Source organism: Microtus ochrogaster, chromosome 16, assembly GCF_000317375.1.
Source record: "Microtus ochrogaster isolate Prairie Vole_2 chromosome 16, MicOch1.0, whole genome shotgun sequence".
Lineage (NCBI taxonomy): Eukaryota > Metazoa > Chordata > Mammalia > Rodentia > Cricetidae > Microtus > Microtus ochrogaster.
Genome location: NC_022018.1, coordinates 38,274,573 through 38,297,175, shown reverse-complemented (window position 1 = coordinate 38,297,175; position 22,603 = coordinate 38,274,573). Strand labels below are relative to the sequence as shown.

The window sequence follows — 22,603 nt, the reverse complement described above, 5'->3', positions numbered from 1 at the left end:
AGAGATAGATAGAGAGAGAGAGAGGAGAGATAGATAGATAGATAGAGAGAGAGAGAGAGAGAGAGAGAGAGAGAGAGAGAGAGAGAGAACTTTAGGAAAATGAAACTACACTCTTTTTGGGAAGAAATAGAGGAAATAGATTTGTGTTCTGAATATGGAAAGAGACCTCACGACAATAGTAAGACAAAATAACTACATTGTAAATGAGTAAAAGTTCCACAGTAGGGTATTTGAATAACCAAACAGAGATATAAAATTAAACTCAAATTAAAACCACAACAGATGTCACGCCATCCCAAACGGAATGGCAGAAACAAAAAACGCTGATGATATTGCATTTCACCGAAGACGATTTAAATAATAAATGTCAAACTATTTCTACTCCGTGTTTTACTAGAAGTGCCATGATGTCAGAAAAAGACTATGGAATAAGAGGATAGGGAAATGTAACAAAAGAGAGACATCTTTATTTGTGGGTTGTATACACCAAAAGAATTAGGTATAGAAAAATTATTTTGAGTGATAGCAGTTTAATAAGTTATCTGCTTAAAGTAGTCAATATTGTAAATAGGCGCAGGTAGAAAGAAGCCTGAAAACAAAGCATGTAGCATCACAAATATGAATTACCTAAGAATAAATCTGTTGAAAGATATGTAGAGGGGTTTTATTTTTCCTTCAGAGGAGGTAAATTGAAGAATATCCTTGAAAGAAAGTATAAAGGAGTATGACAAATTAAGTAATATTCCATATTTGCAGTTCCTAACACCCTTTAGTATAAGATGTAAATTATTGCCAAACTCATTTATAGATTCAATTCCATCCCAGTCTATACGCCACAGGTGTGTGTAAACTAACAAGCAGATGCTAAAATACTTTGAATGTGCTTACAGTAGCTAGGAGATCCTCAGTGGGTGGGGGAGCCTGTCAAAAGACAGCCCCCAAACATTCGGCTATTACCACAGGAAGGAGATGGTCTTAAAACTTAGTGAAAAAAAATAGGCTTTTCCATAAGAGATGATGAATGAACATATGAAAATAGTGAGCCTACTCTAATTCATAAAAAAGTCCTACTTGGGAAGTTTAAATTATGAAGTACCTAGAAAATAAAATACAATAATATCAAGCACAATACAAATTTAGTTATAAATATTATAAACAAAATGTAAAATATCAAACATAATATTTAAGACATATTTGAAAATTTCTAAATAGTGATACGAGATTAAAATCCTTACATGTGCATTTAATTGACGTAAAACATTGCATATATATGCATATATAATATAGGTACAACCTTAGTAATTAGAGACACAATTTAAATGTCTAATTATTACATGGTCACTAAATTAGCAAAAAGTGTTAAGAGCATCACTGGGGCACTAGTGTCAATATATTGGTACTTATATTTATATGCACTGTAGTGTTTGTAGAAGCCTTAAACTAAAAATATCTACAAATCAATCAATAGTATAAAACATAAAGCATAAATTATATAGTTTTACAATGGAATGTTACATAAGTAAAACTAGCAACATAACAATATAATAAACCAGAGAAAGATGATTTGATTGAAAAAAGATACAAAAGAATTCAAACAATATGGGTCCATTTACACACAAATCCTAACCTGTCATAAAGTCACATGTTTACAATACACATGGAAGTAACTATAATGAAAACATAACAATCATCTAAAAACATGGAAGTTGGTTGGAGAGGAAGTAAAACAATGGGGTTTAGGGCTGTGTGGCCTGGTGGTGGTTTGAGGAACGGTCTTTCTCCTTCTTAAGCTATCCATACAGTTCTTTTGTATTGTGTAACAGTCCAGTGAAAGGAAAAAAAGTATTTTATGGGTGTACTGTGGAATAATGAATTAAAATACTCAGAAATATTTTGCCTTCTAAAATCTAGATTAAATTTTTAGCTGGTATCTTTTGTTTGGGGGATTTAGTAATATTAATAGCAATAATAGTACCAATAATAATCGCAAAAGTTACCATCTGTCAAGTCCCTCTGAAACATTAACCACTTTCACCTCATTTCTTACCCCTCATCTCTGTGAGGTACATGGTACTACTCTCATTTAGTAGATGAGAAGAACCAAAGCTTAGGATGGCCGCGCAGCCACTCTGAATTTACACAGTGAGTGAATCTCAACTTCAAACCTCAGCTCACTCCCTGTAATGCCATGGGTTCCCACTAGGCTAGTCTCTTTATTGTGGCAAGTTTGTTTTATTTTAATGGAATTTCATTTATGTTAAAAAGAAAACCAATGCTTGCAGACCAGTGAGTAACTTTAGAAAAGCAGATAGGTCATATTTGTTGCAGCAATCTTGTCTAACATTTTTCTATTATTTTTCTCTATATATTATTCTTTACTTAATATTTATTGACAGTGTATCTTTTTATTCATAAAAATTCGAAATGTATTTGGTCACAATTGTCCCAGCACTAGGGAGGCAGAGGCAGGTGGGATGTTTATGAGTTTGAGGCCAGCCTGGTCTACATAGAGAGTCCAAGGACAGCCAGAGCGACATAATGAGACCTGTCTCAAACAAAACAAAACAAACAAAAAAATCGGAACCTACCACAAATACTGTTCTAGATTCTTTCATTTTTCTCCCGACTTGACCACTATATTTATTCTTGTATTGTTAAATATGGCTAATGAAATGGTGGTACTTTTTCTCGGGGAGATACTATCCTATTTAAACAACTCTCATATTCACATTTGATTTTAATGTTTTATTGCAATGTATTATTATTATCATTATTATTGGTAGTGCTGGAGATTGAATACCAGAGGCAGATACTCTTTCCCATGAGCTACATCTTTACTCCATAATTAATTTTTAAATATAAAAAAGACACTATGATACTGTCAAGAATATTATCTGCTCCTTTGAAATAAAACTCTGACATGTTCCAAGGGTGTGCTCAAAGTGCCTTTAATAATGTTTAGCTGAGTTTTCATTTCCTACCAAGTGAGTGAGAGTAGCAGCACCCACCACTGGTCCAGCTCCTTGACAGTGAGCATTTGTTCTGGGTGAGAACTGGCTTGGCAGAGCCTTTCAGTCTCCTACTGGCTACAATGTATCCTTTCAGACCACCAAAAATGTGTACTCAAATTCTTCAATACTTTTGAACATAAACCATAAACACTAGCAACTTAATCGGAACTATTCTGTAGTTGCCCCGTTTTCTTTTACCTTTCAGAGAAACAACATACCCCAGTGGTAGGTGAGGTTTTCACAGGTCTCCCCATCAGCCGTTACTGTGTCCCCTACTTCAGGGTTTTTCCTTGTGGAAAATTTCTCCCCTGAGCCTTGCCCACTGGGAGAAGCCCGCCAGCTTTGGTGAGGGAGCATGACTTGAGGTTTGCGCTTCTGTAATTTCATGCCTCGTTGCTATCATAAGCTGCTTCTAGCTCCTGAAATCCTCTTCCAATTTAGAAGGTAGAAAAGCATTTCTAAGCCTGCTAATATAAATATGCTCTTCTCCCAATTCCTAAAGCCAGCAAGTGATGATTCATGCCACAGAATGGGGGTTTCATAAGTGGGCAGCAGCCTCCTAGATGCCCTCCGCTTGTTTAGAACGGATAGTCTCGCAGTGGTGTGGATTTTACCTTGTAGCAAGTATCTTGCTTTCTTCTTTCCTTCCTAGACTTAAAGAACCAACAGAAGGGAAATACATATGAGGGATGTGGAATGAGGCAGAAGGAATCCTACGGCATTGGAATGGAATTATAAATACGTGTGAATTAGCACATAACATAGAACACAATCATTTTCATTGTCATGACCAGAAGCAATGACACCACAGTAGCAAGGAGCATCCCTATGCCCAGCGCTTCGTGTTTTTTTTTTTTTTTTTAGAACATCTTCATGCACTGGTTTTGATTTTTGAAAGGTCGTTCTTCTTTAAAAAGAACCAGCGTTCCTTGAAGGAGTGGAAAATTCCAGAAATAGAATAAAAATGTAGAGGAAGTAGAGAGTAATCAAGACATTATTGGTGTGTCAAAAGTGTAGCTTTTGCAACAGCTTGAGCATCAAAATGAAGAATGTAAGGTGTTTCCTTTTTTTTCTTTTTCCTTTTCTCTCCTTGTGTGTGTGTGTGTTTGGTTTGGTTTGGGCTGACTTTATACTGACACTTAAAAGGGAAAGATGCGGTTTGGGATGGAAGCATTGTGATGTAAGAGAATATCAGTTAATGAGTGTGGAAGAAATGGTAGGCTCAGAAACCCACTGTTCCCTAAGCACCATTGTAATCCATCCAATCAAGAATAGATACTAAAGACCTGGGTGTGAACTGGTAGAACACAGGATACCCATGGAGTTCCTTAATTTACATATCATTTAGACATTGAAAATATAATTTTACAGTAGAGAAATCTGGTGGATACCGCCTAATCAGATCATCAATTTTACCTTTGCTAACTAATGATAGCATAGGTTAACACTGTGTGCCACCTGTTGGGATATCCTGAGAAAATTATAATATTTCTTTGACTTTCTTGCCATGTGTCTAACTTGGTTCCATGAGACACAGTCAGGCAATATAAGCTGTGATCATTTATGAAGCTGTATTTGTCAGGAGTTTTCAAAAGTAATAATTTCATGTGGAATAAAAGGAAAAAGAATGGAGTGACTGCTTCCTAAATAGAGAAAAGAGGATTTTTAAAAAAGACTGCAGAAAATGCACTATGGGATCATTGATGGGCCCTGTTATGTGAGAAAGGTCTTCTTTCTGAGGAGACATGCTTCTGCAGGTAGGAACGAAGTCCCATAAAAACCGCAGCTGCAGAAACGGAGACAGAAACAGCAGACATAGAAAACACTGACACTCGGTGATGATAAGAAAATCGTATACAGCTATGTACTGTACTCTTCTTGTATTGCCTCTTCAGGATTGAACTTTAAAATATTTTAAACTTATCCATTTTTTTACTGCAGTGGGAACCAAACCCAGGACCTCATGCATCCTAGAGCATTTTCCTACCGAGCTGCATCCTTAGCATCCAGGCTTTTCTTTGTTTGGTTTTAGGTTAGGAAGCAAAGATATATAACAAAATGGTATAAAAGTCATATAAACTTTGGGAACTTATTTGCCAATTTATTTATGAATAGTGTTGCATGATGTACTTTGTTTCTAAGGAAATATCATGTGCTGTTTTCTAAACAACGTATCCACTCAGTGCTAGGTATTTGAATTCCGCAATAAATAAATAAAAATGGCACATAATTAAAAGAACAACTAACCCAACCTCTATAGGAACAATTCACTAAAACAGTTTTTAATCTGTTTAAAATAAATTAACTTTATATGATCCCATTTATATTTTATGTAGTTCTGCAACAGCTCTTTTGTTTTCACATTTTAAAAAGAAAAAGGAGCACAGATAATTTATTACATACCTAAGAAACATGAGTTTGTTTCTTTGTTTCTGTGGCAGGGTGTTATGTATGCTGGCAAGAACTCTACCGCTGAACCATGCCCACAGCCTGCCTGGGAGTTTCAGACTCCTTGGTTTTTGTTACAAAATATTTAGGTACTTACTCACTGTCACTTGGAAAATTTAAAGGTCTAATATCAAATGGACTGTAAACAAGTCTGGACATTTGGTAACACCATTACCCTCTTGGCTGAAAGTATCCTATCTCCGGGGAGATAATAAGTGGCAGAAGCTAACTTCATATAGCACTCATTTTTTATTAATCACAAAATCTCATGTTACATGGCATTTTGTACTAGAGGAAAACTACGAGACTCTAACTCTCTCCCACGCATCCTTTTCCTTTCTTCAGCTCCAGGTGACCCAGTACTGAGGGTTTAATTTATGCCTCCCTGGATCTCAGCCTTGGTTACTTGGAACCATCAGCTCCAAGCTGCCCAGTAGCACTTCTCCCTACCCCACCCCCACTTCTTTTCACAAGATTACTTTATGAATCATATTAAAACTGAGTTTTCTTAGCAAAATTAGAGTTTGCAGGTCATAGAATTCACATAAACAGTTCAACAGTGTTTTAAAACATTGGGTAAGTTGTGTAATCATTACTATCAAGCACCATCCAGTGAAATCCTATTTACAGCTAAATCCTGCAGACTGGTTTTATGTGTGTGTGTGTGTGTGTGTGTGTGTGTGTGTGTGTGTGTATGTGTGTGTAACCATATATATAAACATGATCCCTTAGTATATGTCCTTTGTCTCTGACTTTTTTCATTTAGCACCATGTTTTAGTCCATTCGTGTTATAGCAAGCATGCATATTTTGCTTTTGACTAGTATTCCATTTGCATGGACATACCACTTTGTAGTCTCCCCTCACCAAACCTTTGGTTTGTTTCTAATTGTGGCTATTGTGTGCACTGCACCTGACAGCTTTTATGTGCAAGGGTTGCATGTTCTTGTGTTTTCATTGCTTTTCCCTACGTAACCAGTAGTACTAGACTTACGGGAAGCAGCTTAAACTGATATTTCACTTTCAAAAGCATCTGGGCCATTTTCCATTCCTATCTTCTGTCTGATGAGAGCTTCCCTTTCTCCCCATCCTAGCTATGTTTGTTTCTCCATCTCTTTAAAATTAACACTTTCCTAGTGGATGCAATGTTATTTTTTTTGTAATTTGAATTTTCATTTTCCTGATAACTGATTCTTGATGTTCCTATATTTATTTTCTGCCTGTCTTTTCAAATCCTTTGTCCACTTTTAAGTGAGTTGTAACAATCTGTTGTATGTTCTGGATAAAAGCCCTTTAGCAAATCTTCTGTCTTTTTTTTTTTTTTTTTTTTTAGAGATAGGGTTTCTCTGTAAGTTTGGAGCATGTCCTGGAACTAGCTTTTGTAGACCAGGTTGGTCTCAAACTCACAGAGATCCGCCTTCCTCTGCCTCCTGAATGCTGGGATTAAAAGCGTTATGATAGGTGTAAAAGTAATTGCTAGGCAGGCAATTAGAACGAAGAAGCTTTCGTCATCTGCATCTTAATGTCCACGACAATTGCTCCACTTTTGTGTGTAGAAGCCTTGCTGTTCTGGAGACATTCAGAAAGCTGTGTATAAACAGAAACAATCGGCATTTCCTGGTCTGCTTTAAATGCCAAGCAGAAGGAGAGCTGTCAGTGATGCCAGTTCATGTGGCTCTTGAGATTTCAATCTCTTCCTTGGGTAGTGCAAATGTTGCCTTAAAAGAAAAAAACCAAGAAATTCTGTCCTTCTTCATTCTTGAGAATTTCATATATTTCCATATCCCCCTCCCAACTTCCTTTCCCCCTAAAAAGAATGGTTTTCCCTCCCCCAGCAGCCATCACCTCCTAGCAAGGCATGAGGCACAGGGTACCCTTTTGGCTGGTTTGCTCATGTGTCGGTCTTGTGCAGGTAACGGCAGCTGCAGTGAATTCATAAGCGTGAAGCCGTGTGATGTCCAGAAGACAGCAGATCACAGCACTCCCCTGTGTCCTCCAGTTCTTACGATGCCTCCTCTTTAGTGACGTTCCCTGGCACTTGGCGGTGACATAGAGGGGGAAGTGGTGGTGTGGATAAAGACATTCTAGTTAGTGCTGAGTTCTCAGTTATTATAACCAAGGGTTTCTTGGCTCTGTGAAAGGCTATTTTGCTTCTGTTTTTATTTTTTAAAAGTCATATAAGTCCAAAATGTCAAGGAAATACTGAAGTCTTTTTAGGCATAACGAGCCTCTTTAAGCTTTCGGAGTATGTAGTGGTTATGGACTCCAGGGCCTGAGGCCTGATAAAGGACTACGAGGATGCACATACCACCTAGACTTTTGTGGTCAACTATTGTACCATGTGGCTTGTCTTCCAAGTCATCAAGCTCGAACAGCATGACTTATCTGAACTTACGGTGAACATTGTCACCAAAGTTTATAAGACAGACAACAGGAATTCTTTCATTTAACTAAAAAAGTATTTAGGATATGTAGATACAATCAAATGCATTCTCTCTAGTGATTAAGTAGTCAATACTGCTGCAGAAATTACTTTAACTATGTAAAGATGTATCAAATGTGTTTCACCTTGCCTGCCTAAGGCAACTGATTGTTCTAATATAAAGCTAAACAGCCAATAGCTAGGCAGGAGAGGGATAGGCAGGGCTGGCAGGTAGGAGAAGGAGGGAGGAAAAGAGAGACATGCCTGTGGCCAGAAGCCAGACAGCTGACAATCAACCAGACACAAGAAGCAGAAAAGTAGGGCATAACATAGATAAAGAGAAACAGATTAAAATCAGAGATAAAACAAAGCATTCAAAACTAATAATAAGTCTCTGTGTCATGATTTGGGAGCCAGCTGGTGGCCCAAAAGAAAGCTTGCTATAAAATACTTATCACGTTCACGTTATATATGACAATATACACATGTACAAATTTGCATCGTTAGCTACATTCTTTCCGTAGATCTCTATTTCTATGACTTAAGCTTGAATGTTTAATGACCTTGTCAAAAACTGAGCTCCAGATTCCCCCTTACATTTGCACCCCCCAGGGCCATCTCATTTCACATCACCTTTGTCCTTCGAGTGCACAGAAGAAATCTGTAAATCAGCCCATCTACTGTCTTTCCTTATACCCTGTGTCTAATCCATCATAAATCCTGTTGACTCCAAATGAAATACCGAAGTATGTGTGAGATTCTAGACCCCCCCCAAAAAAACATTTTAGGGGACAAAGGAAGAAAATTAACTTTTGGATTTTGTTAATAGTAGTGTATCTGCTGGCCCTGGTTCTCTGATGCTTATGGCTAGAAGCCAAGGAAATAGATATTCTGACTTCATTTTTATGGCTTAACTGGAGGATGTGGCTACATACATCTTCCTTATCTGAGAAGGATTTGCCTTTGTCAGCAGTTCAATCATACCTACAAAAGTTGGTAACCTGAAATCGGTTCAGCATTTTGAGAAGACTTTATTGAATAATGTATCTTTTTTTCTGAAGAGCTATGTTTTGGAATCCTAGAAAAACAGCAAAGTTCTGCTTCTCAAATAAAATTCTGCTAGAATCCTTCAAATGCCTCTTATAATGGGAAAGACCCATTTTTGTCTTGACTGGAAAACATTGATCTAAATTTTAAAAGAGGGAAAAAAAAAGAAAAAGAAAAAGAAGCAATGGTGCCGGAGGCTGCAGTGGCAACGGAGCACAGAGGGCATAGCAAGGGCTGGACTAGGGGTGACAACTGTCTGGGTCATGAAGAATTAGAGAGCTGTCTATAGTGTCAGTTTTAGTTTGTTGGCAACGTAAGTTTTTTTTTTTTTTATCAAGTAAATAAATCTAGGAATAGTAGACCACTTCTCTTCTTTGTTCCTACCTGGATGTGTGTGCCTTTGACCTTCCCCCTAGACTAGGGAGAGTTGGAGACCCTTGAAATACAAAGGATTGAGTAAGTTAAACAATGCATGCTAAATGCATTCATAAGGCGTCATGCTACATCTGCATCTCTGCATAATCATCACAACAAATGTGCATGTCACTGGGGGCTCCCATACCTGGCATCCTGGTAGCTGAAATCAGGTCGGAGAGGAGTATGAGACCACCAAGCACAAATCCAGCCCTGTAATTACGAGGGCACTAAGGTGATATTTCATCCAGCGTTCTCAGTTCATCCTCTCCCTACCTGACCTTTGAAATGGAGCCATCGGCTTTGAAAGGCCTGGCATCTAAAATTAATATTCTTCCCCGTCTGACTGAGGAAGCAACAGCTGAGCAACATGAGATCAAGGAGCCTATTAGTTTAAACAGGGGCTCGCGGTGGCATTTGAGACAAGCCACTTCCTCTGGTGGTAGACACGTCTTTCCAGGCGACTTCTGCCCACTGAGAGTGAAGTCTCTTACCAGAGAGTTCTGCAGTCGATTTGAATTCTGCAGATTTCCTGTTATCTGCCAGAAAGAATATTCTCCTGGCGAAGTGGTTCAAACTCCAGGATGTCCTCCTACAGATGGTAATCACTTTTGTTTATTGTTACAACCTCTCCAATCTCCTTTTTCTCTCTATGTCTCTATAGATAACAAATTGTTCCAAACTTCAGGCGCAGTCAATGCTTAGTAATTCTTTATGGAATGATTATGGGTTAAACCCTGACTTGTCTTAATATGTTAATTATTATGGCTTTCAGTAATGCCTGCAGCTCAACATTATACCTTATCAATAGCTCACCATTAAATAGACAAGCATCTGTCTTCTTATTTTAGTATTTTTTTTCAGAGAAGTTTACAACTAGTAATGATGGTCTATAATGTATGTGTAGAGTTCTAGTTGATGTTGTCTGCATTTGAATCTTCTTGAAATCTAAGTTCTTTAGGTAATATGTATGATTTTACAGAGCATTGAATAGAAAGCACCTTGTAACTCTAGTAGATTGTTTTACTCTATGAGTTGTAGAAAGGAAAGGTTGACATTTCATTGGCGGAATTAGAAAGGACTGTGAAGTATAGAGACAATGAAGCAAATTTCAGAGCATTTCCAGCAGGAGGCCTCGGGGACTAGCCACGGAAAGCACAAATTCAGATCTTCCTTCATCATTCTTTCCCTGAGTGGCCAAGTGATATGCGAGTATACAGATGCATTTGTGTGTCTAGAATTAAATGCTGTTTTGTAGTGTGTGCATTACCCAATTTGCATAGAGAGCATTTCCGAGAGATCGTGCAAAGCTTAGCTCGGCGCTCAGCTGTCAGTAAAGGTGCAATGAAAGTGATGGGCTACGTTCTTCATATGAAATGGATTTTTTACTTTTTGCACAATCAATACGAAATGCCTTACGATGTAGGCAGAAGGACTTGGGGGGTGGCTCAGAGGTAGGGATGCTTGCCTAACACGTGTGGGGTATTGAGTTTAATCCCCAGTACTGAATAATTTAAAGAGAGGGGTGCAGGCAGATAATTGCTGCGGTGGAGACACCACCCCAAAAGGAGGCCCAATTTCAGAGGAAGAGAAAAAAAGGCCCTCTTCCTGGACCAGCCTGTCCTACAGGACTGTGAGGAGCAAGACTTGCAATACCAGGCAAATACCCCAGTTGTCAAACTGTGTTTTAACCAGTCATTTGATATGGCAGTGGAGTTTTAAGTTTGCCCCTCATCTCCCACAGCTTGGTTAATTTTAGTCTGTGAAGAAAAAAAAACCTGACAATGAATAGATACCTAGAAGAAACACATGTTCACAGTATGGGAGTGTGGAACTCAAAGCAGGCCGACATAGCAGGCTGTGCTGAGAGCCTGGAGGGGCAGGAGTTTGGACTTCTGGGGTGAAAGGAAGAGAGAAGCCCCTGAAAGGTCGAAGGAGGGGTGACCAGACATCAAGGATGCAAATGCAATCGTCTCTGCAGGGCAGGTGTCAGGTCCTCTGTCTCATCTTCCTGTGGGTGACTGAATCTTTCCTGGATTCTAGAAAGGGGTGATATGTCAGAAATAGTGCTATGTTCATTTGTTACTTTTTAATATAAATGGATATAAACTTTCCTTTACAAAAGGATTTTCCCAACAATCCTGTGTGTACAAAGGTCTGTGGTTTCTTTGAATAACCCACTTGAAGCATGCCGCATAAGCATAACTGGGATGAACGTCTTACTTCCTCTCCCTGTATGTCTTGTTTAATGCAGTGAGTGCTGTACATAGTCACCTGGGAAGGTGCTTCTTACTATTTGATTTTATGGGAAAATGTAAAAATTAAAAAAAAAATTCCTTTAAAAGTTCCAGCAACGGACAAAGTTCCACCGTGAACACCAACGTCGTTGTTGATTTGGGAAGTTGGTAGTGGACAAGTGACCTGAGCTTTCCGTGTTTCCTTCCTTTATAGCCAAGAGAAAAGAGTACTGAAAAGTCATGACTGTGTGCTGCTCTACAAATCAGAGACAGGAGGAGATGAAAGCCCCATTGCTGACAGCAGCCTGCTCAGACTCACCACCAGCATGCTGAAGGTGAAGAGGCTGGAGGGGATCAGCTCCTGCCACAGCAGCAACCCCCTGGAGAAAGTGGCCTTTTTCCAGTGCATGGAGGAGGTGGAGAAGGTGAAATGTTTTCTGGAAGAGAATTCTAGTGAGCTGGATCTGCAGGCTGGACACCATGAGGTAATCATTTCTCCCTGAACTCATGGGGAGTGCTCTTTATGTGACCCCTTTCAAGTTCAGTGTTGTCATTTATGTGTAGAACTAAGGGAGGCTTGAGGGCAGATAAATCTCCATCCCACTTCTCCTCCGAGGATTGTGTGTAAACTCTGCTCTTGAGTTGGGTTGACAGCTCAGAAGCCTTCGAGTGTTCATTTTACCGGCAGTGACTGAAGAATTTTGAAGTGTGTTTCTGGGAACTGGAACTACAGTTCCCAGAACTGGTAGAGGGTGGGCATAGCATTCCAAAGACCCCGGGTTTGGTATCATTACCCCTCTCAATCAAATATACATGTACACATGCATGCATATTTATGAATATGCTGTGGAAACACATCTTACAGAAGGATCATTTAAAATATGTGTTTGGACTGAAAACTCAGGCAAGCACTATAGGGGATAACTGTGCAGCTTTCAATTTTCCAAAGATGCAGTGCTCTGTGAGAGGTAGAGCTATTGATAACAAATTCCAGAGAAGGGACAGCAGTCCTTCCTGATGGCATGATGGTGAAACTCCGTGCTCATTGCGCAGAACGAGGGCTCTGAGCTGCACCAAATTCATACATAGAGTGGCCTAATCTGATAAAAAAAGATGATAGGTGTTATTAAATATAGTGGTATATTATTTGTATTTTGGTAAATATATCTTGCCTGAAGACCAGAGGCAAAGCTAAAGTCACAAGAGGTCAGGCAATGGTGACACACACCTTTAATCTCAGGATTTGGCAGGCAGAATCAGATGGATCTCTGTGAGTTCAAGGTTACCCTGGACTACACAAGATCAATGCAGAAACAAATCCAGGTGGTGGTGGCTCACATCTTTAATCTCAGTGCTAGGGAGTCACATACCTTTAATCTCAGCACTAAAGGGAATATAAAATTAGAAGAGAGAAAGGCTTAGCTGCTTAGTTTACAGTCACCCAGCCTTGGTAGAGGTTAAGACTTCTCTAGTGGCTTGACTGCTTTGCTTTTCTGGTTTTCGGGTTGAATTCCAATTTCTGTCTCTGGGTTTTTATCATTCATGCTACAATGAGAGTAAGTTGGTTAATATATCCAAAGCATGGAAAGCATGTGTGGTATGTGGCTGTGTGTGGGAGTGGGGGTGTCAGCAGTGAAAGGGAGAGTATCTCGCACTGCCACCACAATACTGAGGGGACATGAGGGGACACCTCCACCCCATACCCCACCACACCTTGCCAGGGACCCCCACTAAAGTAAAGGCATATCATCGACTATACTGTAGAAAAGAATTTCAAGATAGAGAGACACAATAGTTGGTAAGTTTGTTAAGTAGTGAAAATCGATAGTGTGTGTTTGTGTGTGTGTGTGTGGGGTGTGTGTGTGTGTGTGTGTGTGTATGAGGGGTTGGGAAAAACATTAAGACATGACATGGGCGTCTAGGTGTCTTCACAATGTCATATATGATTCTGGGGATTTCTAAGTTCAAAAGATGTGAGCTAGAGGTAGCTGAATGGGTAAAGGTGCTGACCACACAAGCCTGGTAGCCTGAATCAGAATCCAGGAACCCACATGAAGGTGAACGGAAGAACTGATCCCACAGAACTGTCTTCAAACCTCCACACACATGCAGTGGCTCATGCGTTATACCCCGTCGCTCTCACACACATAATAAGTAGGAAAAAACTTTAAAGTATTGATTTCCAACAGGTTTAAAGGTTAAACAAAATGTAAAAATCAAGTAAACGTTCTAGGGGCTAGAGAGATGGCGAAGAGCACGCAGTGACTGTGAGAAGGGCATGAGGCTGGTTCTCAGCCCCCACAAGAGAGCCCTCATAACAGTCTGTGACCCCAGCCACCAGAGACCTCGGACCTCAGTACACACAGCACTCCAGTGGACACAGCCTCTCCCTCAGACACATAATAAAAATGAGCTGGTATTCTTATTTTTTCTTATCTTAAAGAATTTCCTTTTGCAAATGAAATTGTAAGGTTGTTTCGCAATGTGTATGGCCTAGATTTGGGGTGATAGGAGCGCTAATATAGTAGAACTCATGGCCCTAAACTCCCGGATTGAAGGCATCCTTGGGCCACAGCCTCACAGATAGCTGGAACTATCTAGGTGTGTGCGACCATCCAGCTACTTAGATACAGAAGAAGAAATCGTCATAGGCAGAATATGAGCTATGAAAGGCACCCTTGTAAGGACTATAATTAACACACACGAACAGAATTTATTTTCTCCTCAGGAATTTCTGAAGGAACCAAGAAAACATCTTTCACCGCTTTGCACAACAGAAATCAACGAACAGTTTATATGGCTTTGATTATTTCTCAAGTACACTCATTCTCATAATTCTGTGAAGTCATTTTGTTGCTATTGTTGTTTGGAAATTTTTTAAGAGAGAGGGCTTTGTGTAGACCAGCAAGTGCTTGAACTCGTGTATAGCTTAGGATGATCTTGAATTTCTGATCCTCCTGGCTCTACCTTCTGAGTGTTAAGGTTACAGGTGTGTGCCACCGTGCCAAGGTTGTGTGATAAAAAATTTGGAATTAATTGCCTTGAAGTGGAGGTAAAGGTGAGCTGGACTATAAACTTCCTTAGGAAGAATTACTTTTGTGATTACCAACTGTTCTAGAAAGCTAGAAACCTAACTTGGAGATTATATATTTTGAGGTTTGGGGGGAAAGATCGAATCTACAGAGACCCTAAAGGAACTAAGCAAACATTTTGTAGCAGGGCCTTTCCTGCCTCCATGCTGCAGTTGACACCGTAAGATAGGAACCAGTGACAAGGAGTGCCATATGTCCCATTCGGTTTTTTATTTATAAATGGAAAAGGGTTCAGGGATCTCAGCAGCCCTGCCCTCCTCTGGCCATGTGTAGAATGGACAGGTGCAGGCGTCAAAGGCCCAGAGTTTTTTCTATGGTTGTTGAAGCCCAACCTGAGGGCGCAGCATAGCCGGCAGGCCTTACAGCTGGCAGGTAGAGAAACCGCCTCAGATGCTGGGCTGTGTGGACACAGCTGGGCTACCGGGGCTGTCTCCATCTTCCGCAGGGCTACAGCAGATCTTCCCTAAACCCCTCTCTTCTCTCCCAGGACTATTAAAAAGACTTGTCAACCTTCTTGCTGTACTCTCTCTTCTCCCCTTCCCGTTCTCTTTCCGAGAAGATTAGGGCTTTTAACGGTAGAAACATTTGCTGGCTGCACTGAAAGGCAATTTTCACTGGATTTCAGACACTCTGGGGACACGGCTTTGCTCTGGAAGCTTGGAATATACGGTTTCCAAAAGCAACTTTATCTGCTCTCAGTCCCAAGAGCGGGAAAGCTGTATATAAATTTAACAACCTGTATTTGTTAAAATAGTTCAGTGAAACTCAGGTTCTTTTTTCCTTTCTGGTTCTTAACCAGAATTTTCTGTTTCATTTATTTTTCCCTTCACTGAGTTCATTTTAAACTACCTTTCTCTTCCTCTAGTTTTTTTTTTTGTGAGTGAATTATTAAATACTTCATAGTCTACTACTCTACACTTGAAACATTTAATTATTTTATAATTGTAACTTTGTTTCTTTAATTTTTCTTCATTTTCCATTTGGTTGTGTTTTTTAATGTCCTTTTCCCGCTTGTTACAGTATCTTGAATGTGAAGAGGGTTATGACTTCAGGGGCAATTCATGGGCTTTCTTCTACTTTCTCCCTCTTTTCCATTCCATATCTCAAAATTAAACTTTGGAGGGTAGTATAGGCCTCTCCCCAAGCAAGGAGCTGGCAATAGATCAGAAGTGCCAGTCACCTACCCTAAGAATGAGGCCACAACTCAACTTCCCATCCCCCAGACGTTTTTCTTTTTCTTCCTTTATACCACCCTTAGGAGCTCTCGAATTCTTCAGCTCAGTCTCAACCTCCACTGGGCACAGAAGCTGTGCCATCACCAACACCCTGTATCCCTCACTTCTGGGGTTATCTCCAACCTGACTCCCCACCAGCATGATTGTCCTCCCTACAAGATTTCGCACAGGTCAAGACTATGCTGTCCTCTCTGAAACGCCCAGTGTGAAGCCTAGATTATACATTTGCTCCTTATCCATGCCCTTGCCCCAGCCCTCCCTTGAGGACATGCATAACACTCCTTTGAAAGATCATGCATGTATGAAAATCAAATAAATGGATGAATAAAATATCTTTAGCAGAAAACCACATACCAAAATACACTAGATCTAAACTTGTTCAACGTATGCGTGGAGATCAAGTAGAACATACAAACAGTTGATCTGAGTGATGAGTTTTATAGCCACTGTGCACATACCACAAAGTTATATATGCTAAATAGTTCTCACAACTATAATTATAATTACTTTGATATAATCAAATGCTGACTTTCAATTAAATGATTATAGTCATACTTTTGGTGCCAAGGACCCAACCTAAAGTCTCAAGGATATGCTATACCCCAAGCCATATTTCTATATTTTATACTCAAGATGATTTATGCTTACCTCCCTTGGGTTTCTCCACCTTCCTGTGTGATCTCCTTTCCTGTCATTTCTCCTGAAGGTTTGGTCCCAAGTATATAAACTGAGGGGGATTAGAGTATGATGATCCTTTTATAAAAATATGTCTTTCTGGGCCACTCCTCCAGAATTTTACTTATAGCACTTATTCCAGGCATTGGATTGCTTCTGAACTTATACTAACCATGATTTGCTTGGAAACATCTCCTTTAGTAAGCTCCGTCTTAGAGCTGGGAATGTACTATAGTCAGTGGCTTGCTTTCTTAGCATGCGCGAAACCTGAGTTCGAGCAGTAACACCACACAAACTGGGCATGATGATCCACTCTGTGCCTGCAACCCTAGCATTGAGGAGGTAGAGGCAGGAGGATCAGAAGTTGACGATCATTCTGAGCTGTACAGAAAGTCTAGGGCCAGCCTGGGATGCATGAGACCTTGTCTCAAACAGAAAAGACAAAAAAAAAAAAAAAAACAAAACAAAAGCAAAAAACTCAAAATACAATACTACCATCAACAAAAACAGCTTCAATTCTTCCATAGTCTCATCTAGAGGAGAGATTAGGGTGGCTCAAATAGTCACAGGCTCTCACAGTCCCCAGGATTTTACATGCCTCTCACAGCTATTCAAAGACTGAACTAAGCAAAAATATTTCTTAGCCAGCTGGGCATAAGACTAGAAGGTTGGATAAAGCTTGGGTGTCTCTATTTTGATTGAGTTGGTTGTTTTAAGAGCTGCTGACATTTCCTCACAGCTGATAGGAAATTTTACCACCAGCCGTTTTCATAATGACTATTCTTAGTTCGCAAAATAGCATCGTGAAGGATGAAAGTTTTTAATTTTTGAAGTTACATTCTTCCGCTCCCCACCTCCCTTTTTGCTCCTTGTCTCCTTGTCCTGAAATGGCAAGAGAAAGCTTCCTAGCTGGCACCGGCCCAGCTGATATCAGTTTACAACGCTGCTACTAGTCCTTGACCAGGGGACAAACACGCGTGTGTCAGTATAAATTATTGCCAGCGATCTCCTTCAGTCCCTGCACCTGTCCCTGGTCTGTCACAAAGAGCTGTCGTGTGTTTCCTTTTAAAGAAGCAGAGTATTAGTCGGTCGTGTAACCAGAGATGTCCAATGTGGGACTGCACACAAAAAAATCCCACTGCCGTTCCCAATGCCCACTCCTCAGAGCAGAGCAGGGAGCGCAGGGAACTTAGAAAGTGGTCCTGCTAGACCAGGGCCGGGAAGGCACCTACAAGGCCAGGGACGTTACAGCTGCTCCCAGAGAATGGACGCCACACGTCAAAGAAACGACTTCTGGATTGTAGGTAGTGTGTGCCTTCTGTCGTCTTCAGTCTTCTGGCGCCTGTTGCGATCAGTGGTGACATGGGGAAGCCCCAAGCAGGCTCCTGCACTCGAGGATGCACAGGTAGTGAAATTCTCTTTACTGAGGGCAGATTCACTTTGCTATTCTCTTTGACTATTGCCAGCTCAGGAGTGGTGCTCACCAGAAGCAGTTGGTCCATGCCTTGCTGGATCTTTGCCCAGGACGACTGTCTTAGGACGGGCTGGGATAATAATAGTGACGTGGAGCTCCTTCCATCATTTCTAGCAATTGGACCAACCTTCGGGGAATCATGAAGCCACTGTATCAGGGATTAATTTAAACTGATGATCTTTTTGGGGTATGAAAGCTGAAAAGAATGTTGGCATCACTTCATTTTTGTCCTTTTTGTATGTTCTAGTTATAAAAGAAAAAAAAACATGTAAGATTTGTCCCGTTCACAGGAAATCTTTTGTAGGCACAGCACTGAGAGGTGTTGAGTTCTTGGAACATTGCTTTCCATGTTCTGGGTTGCTGCTGATACAATTTTTCATGTGACGCAGAAGCTATTCCTGTGATGGAATTCGGTGGACAAAATACAATTCTAGAAGAGAAAGTTTCCAACTAAGACTGCAGTACTTTCCAAGAGAAGGAGTTCATTCCCAGGAAAATGGCTTTCTCTATGGACTTAATTGTTTTATCCATTATCATCTGCTACGTCATTTTCAAACACTTTAAGACAGTTTAGCAAACACAGCAGAAGACCGTGTGGGGCAGCACTCCTGTTGGAAGGCAGGCTTGCAGCAGTGTTTCTCAGCACCCTTTCCTTTATCTTCCCCCTCCCCGCCTTGATCTCCCTATGGAATTGTATTTCCTTTCTCTAAGTTTTCTTTTTCTGAAGGGCTAGAGAGGGCGGTCAGTTGGTGAAGTACTTGCGGGGTAACCATGAGGGCATGAGTTTAACCCTAGAACCCATGTAAGAACGACAGGCCTGGTGACCCATCTTGTCACCTCAATGCTGGATCTCAGTGCTCGCCGGCCGGCCAGTCTAACCAAATTAGTGTGTTCCAGGTCAATGAGAGACCTTGTTTCAAAAGGAGGTAGGTGGTGTTCCTGAGGACAATATCTGAGCCCCCCAACACACACACACACGCACACACACACACACACACACACACACACACACAATTGTGTGCCTACAGTGTAAGGTGTCAATCTCAGACTCAAAGTCCAGCCCTTCCCATGAAATTTATTTCTACAGATACTCTGTTTGATATATATGTATATATATCCCATTGAGTACCTTGGTGCATTATATGTATGTGCATACTTTGCACATGCAAAGAGTAATATTTTCTTCATCTCTTCTCCCTTCTCCCCAAAGAGCCAATGTTCCACTGGGGTCTATTGCTGCACTGGTAATCTGTGATTTACGCGGTGGCTTGATAATTGTGCATCCATGCATTACTTACTTCTTATCCTATGAGAAGCATCAGTTCTGCCTCTTGGTGGTGTTCAGATGACACAGCTCTGTGCTTCTCTGATGCCTGAGCCTTTCCTGGGGTCCCTGCTACATGGACACTTCTTTGATTATCAAGTTCCTGTTCAAAACCACAGCCAAATCTTGGAATAATTATTACATGACTTTATCTTTGTTGAGGACAAGGTAAAATCAGTGGAATAAAAACAGCAACCCGAAAAACATAAAGAAATAAACAAAACCCTGAAGGGTATATAAACATGTCTCTTGGCCAGTCCTGACCTCATAGTTGTCAGTCTGTTCAGACCCAGTCACTGGTACCCAGGCATCAATCATGTGCGGCTGTTTAATGTATCTTTTATGGGAGATATCAGGAGGGTTACATACATTTCTTCTGTGAGAAATTCTGTGAAGGCTTTCAGCTTCTGTGTGGAAAAGAACGGCATTCACTGAAGCCCCGAGATGAGGACCCTGCTGTTTCTACCTCTGCTGTCTGACAATGAAAAGGTTAACAAGCACTTAGAAGCACCACATAAATGTGTGAAAGGTTCTTGTAGTTTTTTAACTGTAAAGAAAAGCTCATTAATGTCTTATTTACAGCATAACTCTCATCTTTTTCATCACTAATGATTATTTATAACATTGGCAACTGTTTATCTTTGAAGTTTGCCCGAGCACACAGTTTAGGGGTTTTCTATCACAGAGATGTCAGAGAATCCATTTGTAATGTTAACATGTTCTCTCCAGTCAAGAGGTAAAGGCTTTCCAATGTGCTGTATAGCTGACTGCTCATGTAAGGTTCTATATGCCCTTAGTACGTGTACAGATGAGTAACCTTACCATGGATGTTGGCTTGGTATTTCTGAATAGTCAAAATTATGATAATTTTTAGTTGTTACAATATGAAGAAAATATCTTTATTTTCATTATATCTCTACCAAAGGTAAAACAACATAATTAAATATATAATTGTTGATAGCTATGTCTATGTTTCTAGGTAAGAGAATGCTTAACACACATCTTAATGAGATTCCTAAACATAATTTACCAAACTGTGTTCCTATCCATTTCCCCAAATCATCATGGTTGTAAAATGTACATTTATCTGTTAGCATTACTCAGTCCTTAGTTTTTCACAGGCTATCTTCATGGCTTTTACTATACAATTGACCCTCTGTATCCATGAATTGCACATCTGTGGATCCAATTAGGCATGGAGGAAACATTATGTCCGTACGGAACATCTGCAGACATTTTTCCTTGTAATTATTCCCTAAATAATAACGAATAACAGCTATCAGCAATCACACTGTGTTAAGTGTTATAAGTAAGCCAGAGATGATTTAAAGCATAGGAGAAGAGGTACACAGTCATATGTAAACTTCATCCCATTTTGTAGAAAAGGCCTTTAAAAGACTTGGGAGGGATTCAGGGAACAGATCTCCCAAGCGTACATGCCAAAGGATGCTCTTTCATTTTACTTTTATTCTTAATTAATATTTTAATGTGTCAACCCATTTAAAACATTTTTTTAGCAAAAGCAAAAATGTAGCAGTGTGCTAAATACAGATCTTTCAAATGGCACAGCAACACATGCACAAGGTAAATTTTAAAATGATTTGTTATTGCGTGACCTCAGAGAACCTAAAAATCTTTCACAACTAAGGTTGTCCCTGGAGCACTTGCAACAGAAACTCTTTCCTGATCTTTGCCCCGAGGAATTTATTTTTCATTTTTTGTCTAACATGGTGACAAAGTCCAAGGACGCCAAAGTAAGCAGGCAACCACAGTCTTCTTTCTAGAGAAAGGGGGAAAGTGATAACAAGAGGTGTTTACTATAGAGCACTGATATCGGGAAAGTTTGCTCAGGGGTTTTTATGTGGTCAGAACTTTATGTCTAATGTCTCCAAATTGTCATTCCTAATTTCCCACAAGAAACCAGGGCTTGAGTTTGGATCTTTAATTTGGGAATTGACTCCTAGGAATAGTTATGGAGGCTCCGTGTGTGAGATAGAGAAAGAAGGAAGCCTCAGCGTGATGCTAGTTAAACTCACCACTATGGACAGGCGGTCTCATAGCTGCACTCCCATTGCTTTTGCTAAGCTTAACAGGGTTGTCTCTGTGTAAACACGATTCACCTGATGTGCTCTCAGAAATGCCAAAGAACTCTAGGGAGGTAAGAAGTTGTAGAACCTCTGAGGGGGACAGGGAGAGTCCCCGTTTAGTTGCTGGAGCAAAGGTAGACCAGACTGTGTGAAGAAGATCGAGAACAACGTATAAACATGGAAGTTTCAAGGTCTTTGAGGTGCTGCAATCAAGATAGTTTTCTTTTACCCAATTGCAGATTGAATTTTTGTTGTTGATGTTGCTGTTGTTACTCGCTTGTTTTTGTTTTATCAGTTTCCAGATGTAGTGTTTTTGGTATTATTGGCTTATCTCAGGGAAAATTGCTTAATTTAAGATGGAAGTCATGAGTAGGCAAGAACTAACACCAAAACAAGACTTCACTGGGGACTGGGATTGCTTCTTGCGGAGATAGAGGCATATTAGATACATGCAGCCTAGTGGTGTGTGCCTTTAATTCCATCACACAGGAAATTGGCAGGCAGATCTGTGAGTTGGAGGCCTACCCAAGTTACATGGTTAGACCTTGTCTCAAAATAAAAGATCCATACAGAAAACAGGGTGGGCTTACCAGGTACCCTGCACGCTATTGCACAGAATCCTAGTATATCTGCATACCTTGTCAGTTCTCTCTGTCTGGTTCTGCACTTGATGTAGACATAAGGCTCATGAACACTGGGTCACCAACAATGGTGGAGGTGCTTACTATTTCTCCCCACTCCTATATAGGATACTTGTTATGTGGAGGGAGTCAGCTTCCTGAGCCTGGTCATTGATGGGAACTACTTTCTGGAAGCAGCCAGGTTTCAGCAGGAGTCTTCTGTGGGCATCGGGGCCTCCCCTGCTCTTTCTCAGAGGCACACACTTTGACACAAGCTAGAGTACTCAGAGATGAAGAAGCTTCAATGAAGAAATGCCTCCATGAGATCCAGCTGTTACGCTTTTTCTCAATTAGTGATCAGTGCGGGAGGTGGTGGGTGGTGCTATCCCTGGGCTGCTGATCCTAGGTTCTATAAAAATGCAGGTTGACCTGGTGGTGGTGCACGCCTTTAGTCCCAACACTTGGGAGGCAGAGGCAGGTGGATCTCTGTGAGGTCGAGGCCAGCCTGGTATACAAAA

General features: G+C 40.5%; 1 protein-coding gene across 1 annotated transcript in view; it reads left to right on the top strand.

Annotated features, from left to right (window-relative positions):
* Nucleotides 1-11,889: 11,889 nt before the first annotated feature.
* The window catches only part of Mylk4 (myosin light chain kinase family member 4), a 70,098-nt gene continuing 59,384 nt past the window's right edge, over nt 11,890-22,603 (top strand). Inside the window, exon 1 of the mRNA XM_013349105.2 lies at nt 11,890-12,063. Coding sequence (XP_013204559.1) covers nt 11,905-12,063 — 159 coding nt within the window. The 5' untranslated portion in view covers nt 11,890-11,904. The remainder of the gene's footprint in view (nt 12,064-22,603) is intronic.